Source organism: Oncorhynchus masou, chromosome 29 (assembly GCF_036934945.1).
Source record: "Oncorhynchus masou masou isolate Uvic2021 chromosome 29, UVic_Omas_1.1, whole genome shotgun sequence".
In the NCBI taxonomy this organism is placed as follows: domain Eukaryota; kingdom Metazoa; phylum Chordata; class Actinopteri; order Salmoniformes; family Salmonidae; genus Oncorhynchus; species Oncorhynchus masou.
This window is the reverse complement of record NC_088240.1, coordinates 43752209-43770328: the sequence shown is the minus strand read 5'-3', so window position 1 is coordinate 43770328 and position 18120 is coordinate 43752209. Positions and strand designations below refer to the sequence as shown.

The 18120-nt window shown below is 43.9% G+C and overlaps 1 protein-coding gene across 1 annotated transcript in view; it reads left to right on the top strand.

The window, feature by feature from the left end:
• Positions 1 to 18120, top strand: part of LOC135519884 (inactive dipeptidyl peptidase 10-like) — a 181876-nt gene that overhangs the window by 66120 nt on the left and 97636 nt on the right. The window contains exons 4-5 of the mRNA XM_064945084.1: positions 4922 to 5016; positions 5281 to 5355. Of these exons, the coding sequence (XP_064801156.1) occupies positions 4922 to 5016; positions 5281 to 5355 (170 nt within the window). The remainder of the gene's footprint in view (positions 1 to 4921; positions 5017 to 5280; positions 5356 to 18120) is intronic.

The following is an 18120-nucleotide window of genomic DNA, read 5'->3' as shown; positions in this document are numbered from 1 at the left end:
CATCTATTTTGACTAGGAGCCCTTTCCAATACAGCCCGTTCCATTACAATCTGACTAATGATATCTGTGTGATGAATTCACAACTCTTGTCCATTATAATTACCTGTTTCTCAGCTGTTTGACGAAGATAGGAGAAGGAATATAGTGCATTGACATGATAGGTCATTCAATTGGGATTCTTTGTAAACATATTGGTGTGACTCATGTAGACAATTGCCAGGATTCAATCAAAGTTGCGTTGTCGACAAGTGCATAACGCTTGACATTTAAGGTCATTTTCAATTGAGCCGACATCTACAGCATTTTCTATGAATGTAAGCTCTGCGAACGTCAGCAAAATTGCCTTTAAAAGGTGCAAGGTCGGTAGACAATAACATGCTGTTTAAATCCAGGACAATTTTTCAGACAGGTAAGATCAACACAGATATTGGTCACACTGCATTTTAATGACATTAGTGCTCTGTGTATTCTATAGCAGCAGGCAAGTCATTGCTCAAAGAAAACGATCCAGACTTTGGTAGCGCCAGTATAGGGATCACATTATTGGCACTGATTTGCAGTATACATTGCTAACGAGGACTTTATTAGAAATTATTAGTCATTCATGAGGCATTACTGGCTAATACCTGACTAAGCCACCATTATCTACTTATCTACATGTACAGTGCCTTCAGAAAGTATTCAAACCCTTTGACTTTTTCCACATTTGGTTCTGTTACACCCTGAATTTTGAGTCACTGGCCTACACACGATACCCATATTTCAAAGTGGTATTGTGTATTTCAATTTAGTTTTTTACAATAAATTAAAAATTAAAAGCTGAAATGTCTTCAACTCAATAAGTATCCAACCCCTTTGTTATGACAAGTTATATAAGTTCAGCAGTAAAAATGTGCTTAACAAGTCACATAATTGGTTGGAGCATGGACTGTGTGCAATAATAGTGTTTAGCATGATTTTTGAATGACTACCTAATCTCTTTAGCCTACACATACAATTATCTGTAAGGGCCCTCAGTCGAGCAGTGAATGTCAAACACAGATTGGTAGATGGGTTAAAAAAAGCTGTTTAAATATCCCTTTGAGCATGGTGTTGATTCTATTTTGATGGTGTATCAATACACCCAGTCACTACAAATATAAATGTGTCCTTCCTAACAATGGTGACTTTAAAACATTTACAAAGTGGCCAAGTTACAGTTTTGACTTAAATCTGCTTGACAATCTATGGCAAGACCTGTAAATGGTTGTCTCGCAATGATCAACAACCAATTTGTCAGAGCTTGAAGAATTTTGAAAATAATTATGGGAAAATGTTGCACAGTTGAGGTGTGGAAGGCTCTTAGAGACCCAGAAAGACTCACATCTGTAATTGCTGCCAAATATGATTCTAACATGTATTGACTCAGGGGGTTGAATACTTATCTCACCAAGAAATATTAGTGTTTTTTTTATATATATAGATTTTTTTACAAATGTTAGAATTTTTTTCCACTTTGACATTCCAGAGTATTTTGTTTAGATATTTGACAAGAAAATTACAATTACATAAATGTTAATCCCTCTTTGTAACACAACAAAATGTGGAGAAAAAAAGTCAAGGGGTGTGAATACTTTTTGAAGGCACTGCATTGAAACTCAAATTCATGTGTCTTGACCATGTCCAAGAAGTCTTATGAAAGTCACAATTATAAGATTGAGTAGTATTCAACTGAAGTCTGTCAAAGAGTAATGTTTTAAGTTGAAATGGAGGTGCACTACACACCTGACTGAGTCTGGCTGCATGTTCCACACCCGGGGCGTAGCCCTGCTAAAAGCCTTGTCTGTCTCCCATGGTTTTGAGTTTAGTTAAGTTTCCAGAGGGCTGCTGGAGGGAGATTGAGATGGAGCTTGAGGATGGTAGGGTGTGAGGGCAGGGTAAACCACCAGCCCAACCCTACACTGGGGATTTTCAGACCGGTAGAAGGACCATAGTTATTTATTATTCAACATTTTACAGACGTAGTATATTACTTATACATTAGAGTCTTAGCTTGTAGTTTCCAGCGTGGAATCTTCCATTATTTAACTCGTGAAACTAGGGGGCATTATTTTCATTTTTGGAAAAATAAAGTAAACGGGCTATCCCAAAGTAAACGGGCTATTTTGTCAGGACAAGATGCTAGAATATGCATATAATTGAAAGCTTAGGATAGAAAACACTCTAAAGTTTCCAAAACTGTACAAATATGGTCTGTGAGAATAACAGAACTGATATTGCAGGCGAAAGCCTGAGAAAAATCCAATCAGGAAGTGACTCATGTTTTGAAAGCTCTGCGTTCCGATACGTCCCTATTGAGCAGTGAATGGGATATCAACCAGATTCCTTTTTCTACGTATTCCCCAAGGTGTCTACAGCAATTTGACGTAGTTTCATGCCTTTATGTTGAAGAATGAGCGTAAGCGACTACATTGCGTAAGTGGCCGGCTGAGTGCTCTCAAAGTAATTCTTGCGTAATAGACAGAGGTAGCCATTTTTCCTCCCGGTCTTACTGATAATACAGCTGTCCCGGTTGATATATTATCGAATGGATATTTGAAAAACACCTTGAGGATTGATTATAAACAACGTTTGCCATGTTTCTGTCGATATTATGGAGCTAATTTGGAATTTTTTTCGGAGTTGTCCTGACCGCAATTTCCGGTTGAATTCTCAGCCAAACGTGAAGAACTAACGGGGCTATTTCGGCTACAAAATAATCTTTATGGAAAAAAGGAACATTTGCTATCTAACTGGGAGTCTCGTGAGTGAAAACATCCGACCAGGTTGCCTGCTGCTAGCTAGGAATAATGCTATGCAAATGCTGGTCTTACTTTGGCTGTAAAGCATCATTTCAAAATCTGAGATGACAGGGTGATTAACAAAAGACTAAGCTATGTTTCAATATATTTCACTTGTGATTTCATGAATATGAATATTTTCTAGTAATATTTTTTGTCTGTTGCGTTATGCTAATTAGTGTCAGTTGATGACAATTATCTCAGATCTGGGAGCGGTAGTTCCAAGAGCAAACAAGCACAGCACAGAGACCATGACTATCAGTGTCTGGCAATGTTTTCAAGATCTTGAGCAAGACACTTTTATCTGTCAATATATTCAACATCCTCTCACCCCTATCTCAATTCAACTCCAAATGAAAGGTTAGGGTAACAGCTCCCAAAGTAGCCTAATGCATAATAACTAACAGTTATTGTGATAAAGTCAAAATTAGTGCTACATCCAAATGAGTGTGTCCAACTTTATCTGCGTCACAGGCTCCTAGCCAGAGATTTTTATTTCAATGACAGATTATTTATGAATTTGTGGTGCATGCAGAAGCCAAGGTGACCGGAGCATCTACAGCAGGATGATAACATTCAGATCGTGGATGGGTTCTGCTCCTGTTTTGTCAGTGGGCCAGCCAGCTCTAAACTGCTGTTCTTTTGAAATGCCAAGAGTATTCCTGAGGGTACGCTGCTCTGTCCAAACTCATGGTTGGCATCTGTTTTGGGTGAGACACTGTTTGCAAGGACGGATCTGTTTACTTCTAAAGCTACTTCATTACCATGCCAAACATTGACCTTCACACAGACACAGACGCATGTACACCCAGACACGCATTTCCACACACGGATCCAGACACACTGATACGTGTGTGTGCATGCACGTATGCAAACACACTGACAAATACACTGACACAGACACACACACTCACGTCTCATGCTCATTTTCCGACACAGATGTTGTGCCTTAATGATGATGCTTGAGAAACACAGCATTCCCTAAGTGATTACAACCCTCCGAAATATATAAATATAAACAAACACTCAAACTCTGATAAAAAACGTTGTACTGTAAGGGGTTAATTTTGGCATTTGTTTTTGAATGTCCTTATTTATATGGTAAACACCAGTATTTTGACCAGTGGATTTGTGGCATCAGATTACTTGTCTTCGATGATGACATTTATGTCTGTGATAGGCACACACAGGTTATGACAGGTACAAATGAATGGGGCGGGATAGGGCCGTGAGAGCCCCATCACTCATCAATCAAACCCATAGTAACTATAGCACGATGACAGGGCACTGATTGGCTGGGAATGAGAAAATGTTTGACGGACAATTGAGAAGGTTGAGTAATAGCTGATCGCCTCCTACTGTAGGATTCCAATATCTGCCTGGGTTGCCAGGTCTTCTGGGGTTGCCATGTCAGGTGCATAACCGCCCTCTCCTTTGACAGAGATGGATAACGTAATTACAATTTATATGTCCCCGCTTGTTTCCACACAGAGCTTTATGGACTCATCTATGAGTTAGTGATTATAAGGGTAGCAATGCATGGTTTCATTTGATCACTGTGTGTGTGTATATGTATTCGTGTGACCTGCCATTTGCCGTACTCCCTTGCTGGATGAAATTTCAGGGACATGTCTGCACATCACACAGCAAACAAAGCTGTGGATCCAACAACTAGCACACAGGACAAAGGACATGCAGGTTTAGTAGAAAATGAAAACTCAAGGTGCCTCTTTATTTGTGTTTCTGTACACCAATTAAATTATTATTTGGCTTCATCACAGTGCAATCACACTCAAATGCATATGAAGGGAGTCGGTGCCATCATGTTACTATTGTTTTTTGATTTTCCAGACACAATGATGTGACAAGGTACTGGCCGTTCTCTCTTTTCTATGTTGAAGAAAACAAGGACATGGGGATAGAATGGAAACTTCCATTGTCAAAGTGTCAGTGCAAAACCAGTTCTAGTTTTGACAGAAGGCCTTGTGTTCAAAACGGCAACAAAGGCCTCCATACCCCCTTCCCTGTTTTTCTTAGTAGAAAACCTAATGAAGAATTGTTTCACCAGGACTTTTTCTTCTTCTTTATTTCTGCTTTCACAGACTCAGAAGTCATCTATAGGAATCGCGATGGCCACGTCATCAAGTTTAACATCGTCACCAATGAGACTGATATTGTACTGACAAACACAACGTTCGTAAGTGCAAACCCTTTACCATCTGAAAATGCATGCACGCGCAGACACTGACACACAAGCATATAAGTGAAATGTATTTATAAAGCCCTTTTTACATCAGCTGATGTCACAAAGTGCTGTACAGAAACCCAGCCTAAAGCCCCAAACAGCAAGCAATGCAGATGTAGAAGCACATATATCACTCAAACTGACATGTCAGCAAACTAATACAGTATGCACGCTTAAAAGTGCTCTCTCTCTCTTTCTGTCCTTTTTGTCTTCTAGGTCAATTTCAACGTTGCAAAGTACTCTGTTTCCCCAGACTTGAAATATGTGCTCTTTGCCTATGATGTTAAACAGGTAAGCTCCTCTTACTTTCCCACTCTCGCTCTAGTTTTTTGTCCTGCTGTTGTGAAAAAGTCTCATACCCTCATTATTCATAAAATATGAAAAGTAATTGCTTTTGCAGATAATTGGACTGGTAGAGTAGCCTACAGTACAAAACACAATTATGCTCGCTCTCTTCCTCTTTCTCTCTCTCTCTCTGCCATACGCTCTGTCTCTCACACATTCTGGAACACACTCTAACTCCATCAAATCAACAAACTCAATCTTAAATACATGCATACTAGAGTACCATACAAGCTTGTGCACTACAAGGCACACATCTTGAAGTCAGCCAACTATACAGTGGGACTGTTGACCAAACACCCACACCATTCCGTGTGTACAGGGGCGGACTGGCCATCTGGCATTTGGGCAAACAAATTATGGGCTGGTCCATTTTTAGCCTCAATGAAAAAAATGAGCTAGCGTGGGGGCCTCAAGACCGTGCACCAATGTGCTGTCATTACTCTAAACTTTTGAGGAAACCCATTGCGCTTAATATATCTGAATACAGTTACTTAAAGTGATGTTGTAGTTATTACTCAAACCGATGGAGTCACTGTGACTCTGTAAGGGGTCCGGATTTGAATTGTATCAGCACTAAGCCATGCCACCAAATCTAATTTCGTAGTATGCCTTGTCTTTTCGAGTGAATTGTAGAGTCACCACCCATGACTATATTTGTTAGTGACAAAGACATAGTTGTTGAATTCAAACATTTTCAGTCTTTTGGCCACCAAGTGAGTTACTAGGAAAATATTATCATTATAATTGTGTTCTCTATGACAATACGTTACATATCTCATCAGGCTTTATTCTGAGGCCTAGCTTTACCCTAATACAGTAGCCTGAAACTCATGGTTTACAGGCCACATCAGGCCTGCAAGAAGGGTTGCAAATTAAACATACAAAATATCCTGGTTGAAGGATTTCCAGTAATCTTCCAACTGGAGAACTGGAAAACATGGGAAATATACCAGAATTTTGCATCCCTACTTGCAAATCACATTATTTTGGCTTGCAAGGTGATGTGTGATTCCTATCGGAATCCAGCTAGTTAGGATACCCAACAGTTGGAATTTATATTCACCCTCAATCTGCATTCATTATGACTGCCAGGTTTAGGATTAGTGTGAGGAGACGACCTAAGCCAATTAAACTGGAACAAACATTTCAGTAACTGGTGCAAAACGTATTACTAAATTATTGGATTCGTTTTCTTTGTGTAGCATAAGATAAAACAATCAATAACTCAATAGACATGCAAAAACACAGATATTAAAACAATTTTAAAAAATCTACCTACAGTAGAGTAAGCTGAGTAAAAATGTATTTTTTTATCATAACTTAAAAACATTTAGTTGATGTGACTGAGCCGGTATTTACAGTAGAATTCACGGTGCTCGGGGGCGGAACGACAAGTGATAAAACATTTAGTTGCTGGCAATTAACAGGTCACGTTCATTAATTAATATAGCAGGGGCCCTGTTTCCATCAGAAACGTGTAGATGCGAAATTAGATATGCAAATTACACCCTCTACTCTGGAAGGGATCAACTATGAGGATTACCGACAATGAGATTAATCTTAATGTATTTGCATATTTCCCGTGATTCTTGTGCGGGCTAAAAAATAACTTCAGTTCACTGTGCAATCCCTTTCTTTTGCTGTGCAGTGTTATATTGTATGCTATAGAGGGACAAGCTCAGAATTGATTGTGAAAGATATGTAAAGAGGCTGTCATTTGTTCATTATATAATTCTATGTTCAGAACCCCTTTGGGCGTCTGCTGTATGAAAACAACTTCTGGACCCTTGGGAAATTGTTTAGTTGAGCAAACAGGGCAATACACGTGGTACAGCATGTTGGAATGAAAAGGAAGCACGGAATAATGTTGTGGCATTTGAACAAGTATGTCCACCATCAACATCAAACTAATCTTCATTAGATGCAATAAATCCTGTATGTTCTCACTCTTCAAAAGTAATCTATGCTGACTGTTAATAACTACAAAATGTTTTATATACATCAATTCTCCAAATGATTTTCACAAGTGTAGAGGGAGTTGTTGACCGAGTGCATTGAGGACATCTCTGGTAGTCTCACCTAGCTTGAGGATTACATGCCATTATCTCATTACTGAGGTATCCGAGAGCGGTTAAACTTGATAAACACTCATAATCTCTGTGTATGTTTGTCAATTATGATAATAGGCTTTGTTTTCTATGCTGGTAAACATCTTGTAATGCTCTTGCATCGTGTAAATCCTCTAGTCAAGTCTATGTTGATCCAGTGCCTTGTGTTTGCAATGATAATTTGCTAATAGATTCAAGCTAATCAGGTTGGAATGGGTGAAGTACCTCACCAAACCAAGGTGTTTAAACAGGATTTATGTTTACCCGCGGAGTATAATAATGAAGTCCATTGTTTACTTGACATGACGTAGATGATATGCTATTTGTTTGTCCTCTACAATTATTAAATCGCTCTGTAAGGAAATTGTGTTTTATTTTGTTTGGGGACAGTCAAATGGACAACTGCACAATTATTTTGTCTCACATGGTTATTTTGGTGAGGGAAATAGATTAAGAATTCAGTTGCTTTGCAAGGAGAAAACAATTTAAGTCAGATACGTCCTCGTGATGGATAAAATATTGGCTAACATTGATGAAGTAGTCTTTGGCTCGCTTCCTTCAAATGAACCAAAATGCTGACATCCAAACATAAGCCTGGCGGGATTCAAAGATGTGATGCAAAGGAAGAGAAAGTGTAGCGCTCGTCCTCTTCTTCTGACGAGGAGTCGCAAGGATCGGACCAAAGCGCAGCGTGGTACATGTTCATGACGATATTTATTCAACTCAGAACACTAAAACAAAAATAACAACGAGAATGACACAAAACGAAACAGTCCTGTCTGGTGACATACACCCACAAAACACAAGTGGGAAAAGGCTACCTAAGTATGATTCTCAATCAGAGACAACTAACGACACCTGCCTCTGATTGAGAACCATACCAGGCCAAATGCAAAAACGTCAGCTCCGGACAGACGGGAGACTCCGGCAGCTCCGGACAGATGGGAGACTCCGGCAGCTCCGGACAGACGCGAGCACCTATAGGGAGGAGATGAAGAGACAGCCTGGTGCTGGGGGCTGCCACCGGAGGGCTGGTGCATGGAGGTGGCACCGGATTGACCGGACCGTGAAGGCGCACTGGAGGTCTCGAGCAACGAGCCTGCCCAACCCTACCTGGCTGAATGCTCCCCGTAGCCAGGCCAGTGCGGCGAGGTTTAATAGCCCACACTGGGCTGTGCTGGCGAACCGGGGATACCATGCGTAGGGCTGGTGCCATGTACCCCGGCCCGAGGAGACGCACTGAAGACCAGATGCGCTGAGCCGGCTTCATGGCACCTGGCTCGATGCCCACTCTAGCCCGACCGGTACGAGGTACTGCTATCTACTGCACCGGGCTATGCATGCGCACCGGGGACACTGTGCACCTCACGGCATAACACGGTGGGACCCTCTCTCTCCACGGTATACACGGGGAGTTGGCTCAGGTCTCCTACCTGACTTAGCCACACTCCGCGTGTGGCCCCCCCAAGATATTTTGGGGGCTTCCAACCGCGAGGCCATGCTGCCTCCTCATACATCCGCCTCTCCGCTTTCACTGCCTCCAGCTCAGCCTTGGGACGGCGATATTCTCCAGCCTGTGCCCAGGGTCCCTTGCCGTCCCTAATCTCCTCCCATGTCCAGGAGTCCTGCGATCGCTGCTGCTGCTGCCCGTTACCACGCTGCTTGGTCCTTTGGTGGTGGGTGTTTTTGTAACGCTCGTCCTCTTCTTCTGATGAGGAGTCGCAAGGATCGGACCAAAGCGCAGCGTGGTACGTGTTCATGACGATATTTATTCAACTCAGAACACTAAAACAAAAATAACAACGAGAATGATACGAAATGAAACAGTCCTGTCTGGTGACATACACAAAGACAGAAAATAAACACCCACGAAACACAAGTGGGAAAAGGCTACCTAAGTATGATTCTCAATCAGAGACAGCTAACGGCACCTGCCTCTAATTGAGAACCATACCAGGCCAAACGCAAAAACACAACATAGAAAACAGAACATAGACAACCCACCCAACTCACACTCTGACCATACTAAAACAAAGACATGACAAAGGAAATAAGGTCAGAACGTGACAGGAAGAAGGATAATCTATGAGAGCTATCTCATCCGGACCATTCGGGGGTCACGGGAACACAAATAGTCCGATGGTGTGTGATTTAACAGGCCAAAAGCAGCACCTGGGGCCATAAACACTGTTATCACCGTATCCATATTCTCAAGCCCTCTAAATGGGGCTAGATTGGGTAGACCTTTGAGACTGAAGGGCCTTCACATTGCTGGCACCTTGAGGGCCCATGTTATTATAGTAAATCTGAGGGAGCCAATGTGCTGTGAGGGCCCAGAATTGCTATGGTAACCTGAGGGACCCATTTTGACTGCTGTACTGAGAGGGTCGCAGTGATCCTGTCATCCACACTGGGCGAACACTGTGCACAAAATATGACAAGTTAGTAAAAAATTATATGACACCGGTAGATTCAGGGATCAATTTGCTTTGATCCTCTTAGGGGTTCAGATGGCTCTTACGTTCCTTGCACAAAATCTTCTGGAGTGGCTTATAGCCTAAAATAATTCCCAACCTGGGGAGTTTTCTTCTTTCCTACCCTTTGCTTACAAATGGGTCGATCCCAGTGGGGCTGGAGTGACAATTTAACTTGTTTTGGGGTGACCGTGCTGGGAAACTGCTTCACGGGTTCTCTCTGCTCTGTTGGTCGTAGGAGTTGCTTAAGTTTCTTTGCTGTATTTGATTAAGGCTCCTCTGTAACCCATTCAGTACAGCTTGAGCAAAGTTGTGCATTAAGTGTGGTCATGTTTGAATAAGGGGAGAAAACTAGGCCTTTATTTTCTCAATGCAGACAAGGCACTTGTTCTGTAGACAGAACATTAGTAGGGCTGGGATGATAGCAGTATCACAATACTCATTAGTATCGTGGGAAGGAAACAAAACACAGTGTGGATTTAACTTCTTTAGGAAAACAACCCTAATGTTGGAAACAAACATCATTATGTTGTCACCCAGAGTCACATTTATTTATTTTCCAAGCTATAGGAAACAATATTTTGCGTACAGCAGGTACGCTTCGTGTTTTAATTTTTGACATGGAAAACATATACAGGTATCGCCACAGACCAAATGATTAGATACAGCAACAAACATTCACATGGAATTTCTACTATGTATAACACAGTAAATAATGGTATTAAACATGCTAATTACTATGTGAGAAAATTCACATGTACAAGCAGACCCAAAAAATGTAGGTGACAAAACAATTTTGTATCATATTTTACCCAGAGGCTGAAAGCACCCATTGTCTACCTTGCCATGCATTGCTCCATTAACTGGTCCACTGGACTCTTCTCTGAGGCAGTATAGAAGACCACCTAAACCTGTTTTGAGCCAGTCTACATATTTAATAGTTTGTTTTCATCTGTGGCTTCCAATCTCTCCCTGGCACGCACCACACACTGCCAGAGATGAGGAGATCTCTGGGTAATATCCAGAAGTGTGATCTTCCAAACCTCTCCCATAACCAGGAGAATCCATGATTACATTTGATTCAATCCGATTTGTATATCTAATAGGGGAGGATGGAGCGGGCGATTGACCTTGACTGTGGAGTAGGAAGGAAGTAAAGGATGGCCGGTGTGTGGAAAATGTAATCATCAGATGATATTTGAAATTGTCACGCCCTAACCATAGAGAGCCATCTGGGTTCTCTATGAAGTATAGGTCAGAGCGTGACTAGAGGGGTTTCTAGCGTTTCCATAACTATGTTGGTATTTGTATGGTTCCCAATTAGAGGCAGCTGATTATCATTGTCTCTAATTGGGGATCATATTTAAGTTGCCCATTGTTCCCACCTGGGATGTTGTTTTCAGTTAGTGCCTTCGTGCGCTCTGTACTGGATGTTCGTTGTTTCTTTGTTGTTTTTGTTCAAGTTTACTTTGAAATAAAATATGTGGAACTGTACGCACGCTGAGCCTTGGTCCGCTCCATTCGACGATCGTGACAGAATATTGCACCAACAAAGGACCAAGCAGCGTGTTATGGAGGTAAAGGAGTTTTGGACATGGGAGGTAATCCTAGGAGGATGCGAGACCCTTCCTTCGAGGGAATCGCCAAGGAAGATGGAAGGACAGCGACAACGCCGGGGTCACAGAAACCCCAATATTTTTTTGGGGAGGGGGCACAAGGGGTGGTTTGGCTGAGCAGAGGATAGAGTCAAAGACCGTTGGGGAGGCGATGGAGCTGTTGGAGGAGAGAGAAAGGAGAGAAATGTTAGTTAGGTGTGTTCTTTACCGCACTCGTCCCGAAGAGCGTGTCATCAGTACGGTGCCGGCTCCACACACCAGGCCTCCAGTGCGCCTCCCCAGCCCGGTATGTCCTGTGCCGGCTCACCACACTCGCCCTGAAGAGAGTGTTATCAGTCCGGTGCCACCTGTGCCAGCTCCACGCGCCAGGCCTCCAGTGCGTCTCCCCAGCCCGGTACATCCTGAGCCGGCTCCCTGCATTTGTCCACCAGTGTGTGTGTACGGTCCGGAGACTCCAGTGATGGTCTACAGCCCGGAGACCCCATGTGACGGTCTACAGCCCGGAACCTCCAGTGACGGTTCACAGTCCGGAGCTTCCAGCGACGATTCACAGTCCGGAGCTTCCAGCGACGGTTCACAGTCCGGAGCTTCCAGCGACGGTTCACAGTCCGGAGCTTCCAGCGACGGTTCACAGTCCGGAGCTTCCAACGACGGTTCACAGTCTGGAGATTCCAGCGACGGTTCACAGTCCGGAGCTTCCAGCGACGGTCAGCGGCCCGGAGCTTCCAGCGATGGTCAGCGGCCCGGAGCTTCCAGTGACGGTCAACGGCCCGGAGCTTCCAGTGACGGTCAACGGCCCGGAGCTTCCAGTGACGGTCCACGGCCCGGAGCTTCCTGCGCCAGTGCCATGGCTGGAGCCTTTCTCTGCGCCGGTGCCCAGTCCAGGCACGGTGTCCAGTCCCGCTCCGTGGCCGGGTCCTTCCTCTGCACCGGTGCCCAGTCCAGGCATGGCATCCAGTCCCGCTCCATGGCCGGAGCCTTCCTCTGCTCCGATGCTCAGTCCAAGCACGGCATCCAGTCCTGCTCCATGGCCGGAGCCTTCCTCTGCTCCGGCTTCCTCTGCTCCGGTGCTCAGTCCGGGCACGGTGTTCAGCACGGCTTCAGGGCCAGATCCGCTGTCTGAGGGGGGATACACCGGAGCCGCCACCGACGCTAGTTGCCCACCCTAAACCTTCCCATCTAGGTTCAGGTTTTTGCGGTCGGAGTCCGCACCTTTGGAACCGTTTTTGTTAAGGTTTACTTTGAAATAAAATATGTGGAACTATACGCACACTACGCCTTGGTCCGCTCCATTCGACGATCGTGACAGAAATGGAGGAACGTGGTGATGGAAATTGTCATTAATACGACATGGGCATTTCATTGGTTTGGGCAGAGGCTGTTCCCTCTGTGTGGTTTTATACTCAACTTTTGCAGTGTGATAAGTTGTGTTTGACAAAACGTCTATGTCCCCAGAACTGAGTGTACCACTCATATTCATCATCGAGCTGCAGCTCAAATTTGAGTGCAAAGGGAGGTGAAGATGTCAACCTCCTTGTTTTTGATTAAATCACCATGCTGACCACAAAGATCATTGTGCCCATGTGAGCTTTTCAGCTTGAAGGAATGTGGGGAGGGGCAACAATTTGAAACATTTGGAAATTGTCCTCTAACTGTACACATGATATGGAAACTGAGAGTTGATATTAGACATTTTTATCATGATATACAGAGTAGGAAATGTAATCAAAGCAAGAAGGTCAAAGTTGTATCCCACAAGCAGTAAAAAATGTTTTGCCAAAGGTCAATGTGTGTTCGGAAGTAAAACTCCAACTGGAGGGAGTCAATAGGGTTCAAGTAAAAGTCACTGTGTCCATTCCTCTTTTTGTAAACAGTAATTTGCCATTACTGGGAACAAGAGTCTATGGTTCTGCCGTTGATATTTCACAAAAGCTCATTACATACAGTTCCAAATGCTTACCTTGAATTTGTTTCAAAGAGACAACACATCTTAACACTCAGATGTTTTGCCTCCTAGCAAAGGATGTGATTTCACAGATGTTTAAACCCTACCTGCGTCTCTGTTTCTCAGCAGCTAATAGCAACAGAGGGAGAAGATACATTTGTCAAAGCCATTGGAGCTATACTCTCCACCCTCCCCTCACTCTGACATCACTCATCAACACTATTTCAGGAGTGAGGAGCGATTACTCATCAATCTCGCCACTATAACAGGCCCCACCGCCGTACGTTGTTGCCATTGTTGCCAGCTCCATCGAGCCCTTCCGCCTTCCTCGGGCGCTATGCATAATTCACTGTGGAGAATTTTGTTCTTTCCGAGTGAAGAAGAGCTTTTTAATTTGAGCTATCCATCCTCTGCCATGGCATCCCTGTTTTAAGACTCCTTTCTGCTCAAACAGATATATATATATATATGTTATTCTCCAAGTACATTTCATTAAATAGCAGAAAACAAATAATTCAGTTGACATTCATACCAGTTATAGACTATGGAGATGGAGATATTGTCTATATGAATGCAACTGGCACTATATTGAAGCCATTAACCCACTACGTTTTATTATGGCGATTGGTTTAGTGCACATCACTGCATTCTGTATCAGAAACCAGGCAGGCCCTCTGTGGAGTATTGTAGATCTATGCTTTGCACTCGTTTTGTTTATGAAGCATTCCTGCATAGACCTCCGATTTACCTTACCTCATCGTTAAATTACAGATTTATACACCTGATTGTTTTTTTACAATTATTTTTTACCTTACGTGTGGAATGATCTCTAGAGCACTTTAAAATAGGTGGAAATGGTGCCTCTAAGGCATTTCAGATGGCTGTTAGGGGACCTTTAAATCAAGAATGTATCTGTTTTTAATGATTGTGTTTTGTTTTTCATGTGCAGTGTCTTCAGAAAGTATTCATACCCCTTGACTTATTCCACATTTTGTTGTATTAGAGCCTGAAATCAAAATGGATTAAATATAAATATAAATATATATATATAAATATATAAATATATCACACATCTATACACATTACCCCAAAACAAAGTGAAAGCATTTATTTACAAATGTTTGCAAATGTATTGAAAATGAACTACAGAAATATCTCATTTACTTACAGTACCAGTCAAAAGTTTGGACACACCTAGTTATTCAAGGGTTTTTCTTTATTTGTACTATTTTCTACATTGTGGAATAATAGTGAAAACATCAACATTCTGTAACAACACATATGGAATCATGTAGTAACCAAAAAAGATTTAAACAAATCTAAATGTATTTTATATTTAAGATTCTTCAAATTAGCCACCCTTTGTCTTGATGACAGCTTTGCACACTTGGCATTCTCTCAACCAGCTTCACCTGTAATGCTTTTCCAACAGTCTTGAAGGAGTTCCCATATATGCTGAGCACATGTTGGCTGCTTTTCCTTCACTCTGCAGTCTTAAACCATTTAAATTTAGTTAAGGTCGGGTGATTGTGGAGGCCAGGTCATCTAAGGCAGCACTCCATCACTCTCCTTCTTGGTCAAATAGCACTTACAAGGCCTGGAGGTGTGTTGGGTCATTGTCCTGTTGAAAAACAAATTATAATCCCACTAAGCACAAACCAGATGGGATGGCGTATCACTGCAGAATGCGGTGGTAGTCATTTACGTTATGTGTGTCTGGAATTATAAATAAATCACAGACAGTGTCACCAGCAAAACACCCCTACACCATCACACCTCCTCCTCTGTGCTTCATGGTGGGAACCACACATGCAGAGATCATCCGTTCACACACTCTACGTCTCACGAAGACACGGCGGTTGGAAACAAACATCTCAAATTTGGACTCATCAGACCAAAGGACAGATTTCCACCCGTCAAATGTCCATTGCTCGTGTTTCTTGGCCTAAGCTCTTCTTCTTATTGGTGTCCTTTAGTATTGGTTTCTTTGCAGCAGTTCGACCATGAAGGCCTGATTCACGCAGACTCTTCTGAACAGTTGATGTTGAGATGTTTCTGTTACTTGAACTCTGTGAAGTATTTATTTGGGCTGAAATTTCTGAGGCTGGTAACTCTAATGAACTTATCCTTTGTAGCAGAGGTATCTCTGGGTCTTCCTTTCCTGTGGAGGTCAGCATGAGTCAGTTTCATCATGGCGCTTGATGGTTTTTGCGACTGCACTTGAGTAAACTTGAAAAGTTCTTGAAATTTTCCGTATTGACTGACCTTCATGTCTGAAAGTAATAATGACTGTTGTTTATCTTTGCTCATTTCAGCTGTTCTTGCCATAATATGGACTTTTTCTATTACCAAACATGGTGTCACGTTCATTATAAGGATCAGACCAAGGTGCAGCGTGGTATTCATTCATTCTCATTTATTAAAAGAATGAACACTGAACAAACTAACAAAATATCAAAACCAAACATGAAGCTATACAAACGAGTACTGACAGGCAACTACACAGACATACAACACCCCTAGGCATACAAAACTAGCATACCTACCCTAGTCACATCCTGACCTAACCACACACACACACACACAGGTACGGACTCCCGACCGCAAACCTGAACCTATAGGGGAGTATCCGGATGGGCATCTACCCGTGGTTGCGGCTCCAGTTCTGGATGCAGCTCTGGAAACTCCAGACCGTGGGTAGTCTCTGGAGGCCCCGGACCGTGGATCGTAACCGGAGGCTCATGACCGTGGATCGTCGCTGGAGGAACCAGACCATAGTTTGTCGCAGGAGGCTCTGGACTGAGAACCCCTGCTGAAGGCTCTGGACCTCCGACCATCGCTGGAGGCTTCGGACCACCGACCGTCGCTGGAGGCTTCGGACCGCCGACCGTCGCTGGAGGCTTCGGACCGCCGATCATCGCTGGAGGCACCAGACCGTGGCTCATCGCCGGAGGCTCTGAACTGGGAAGGACCGCTGGAGGCTCTGGATTGCAGCTCGTCGCCGAAGACTCCGGACCGGGGATCGTCGCTGGAGTCTCCGGACCTTGGACCGTTGCTGGAGACTCTGGACCGGGGACCGTCACTGGAGGCTCAGGACCGGAGACCGTCGCTGGAGGCTCCAGACCGGGGGCCGTCGCTGGAGGCTCTGGACTGCAGCCCGTCTCAGGAGATTCCGGACTGCGGACCGTCTCAGGAGGTTCCGGACTGCGGACCGTCGCTGGAGGTTCCAGACTGTGAAACGTCGCCGGAAGCTCAGGACTGGGAACTGTCCCCGGAAGCTCTGGACTGGGAACTGTTGCCGTATACTCTGGACTGGGAACTGTCACCGCAAGCTATGGACTGGGAATTGTTGCCGGAAGTTCTGGACTGGGGACTGTTGCCGGAAGCTCTGGACTGGGAACTGTCGCCGGAAGCTCTGAACTGGGAACTGTCACCGGAAGCTCTGGACTGTGAAGGTGCAATAGAGACCTGAAGTGTGGTGTCGGCACTGGTGGTACCGGGCTGAAGACATGCATCTCAGGGCGAGTGCGGGGAGCAGGCACAGAGTGTACTGGACTGTGGAGGCGCACTATAGGCCTGGTGCGTGGGACCGGTACAGGTGGCACCGGGCTGATGACACGCACTTCAGGGCGAGTGAGGAGAAGAGGCACAGGGCGTACTGGACTGTGGAGGCGCACTGGAGAGCTGATGCGTGGGACCGTCACAGGTGGCACCGGGCTGATGACACGCGCCTCAGGGCGAGTGCGGAGAGGAAGCACAGGACATAATGGACTGTGGAGGTGCACTGGAGACCTGTTGTGTGACCGGCACAGGTGGCACCGGGCTGATGACAATCACCTCAGGGCGAGTGCGGAGAGGAGGAGCAGGACTGACCTGACTGGGGACACACACTTGAGGGAGAGTGCGAGGAGCAGGAACAGGACACACCTGACTGGAAAAGTGCACTTGAGGGAGAGTGCGAGGAGTTGGCACAGGACGTACTGGGTTGTGAAGGTACACTGGAGACCTGATTTGTATAGCCGGCATTAATTGTTCCGGAACTTTAAAACTTCTTCAGGAGTTGGTTCCTGTACAGGTACTCAAGCCACACTTAACCAACATGTCAGATTTGTAAAATGCTTTTCGGCGAAAGCATGAGAAGCTATTTCCTGATAGCATGCAGCCCCCAGATACACACAAAGGGGACGTAAACAAAGAAATTAGCGTAGCCGGCGCTACCCAAAATGCAGAAATAAAATATAAAACATTCATTACCTTTTACGAGATTCTTTGTTGGCACTCCTATATGTCCCATAAACATCACAATTGGGTCTTTTTTTCAATTAAATTGGTCCATATATACCCAAAATGTCCATTTATGAACACCGTGAAATCCATGGAAAAATGCACGTTTCCCAACGCAACGTAATTTTTAAAAATTCATAAAGTTGCCTATAAACTTTGACAAAACTCTTCAACCTACTTCTGTAATCCAAGTTTAGGTATTAGTAAACATTAATAAACGATCAAATTGATAACGGAGCGATCTGTATTCAATAACTAGAAGTTTAGAAAACAAAGTGCAAATT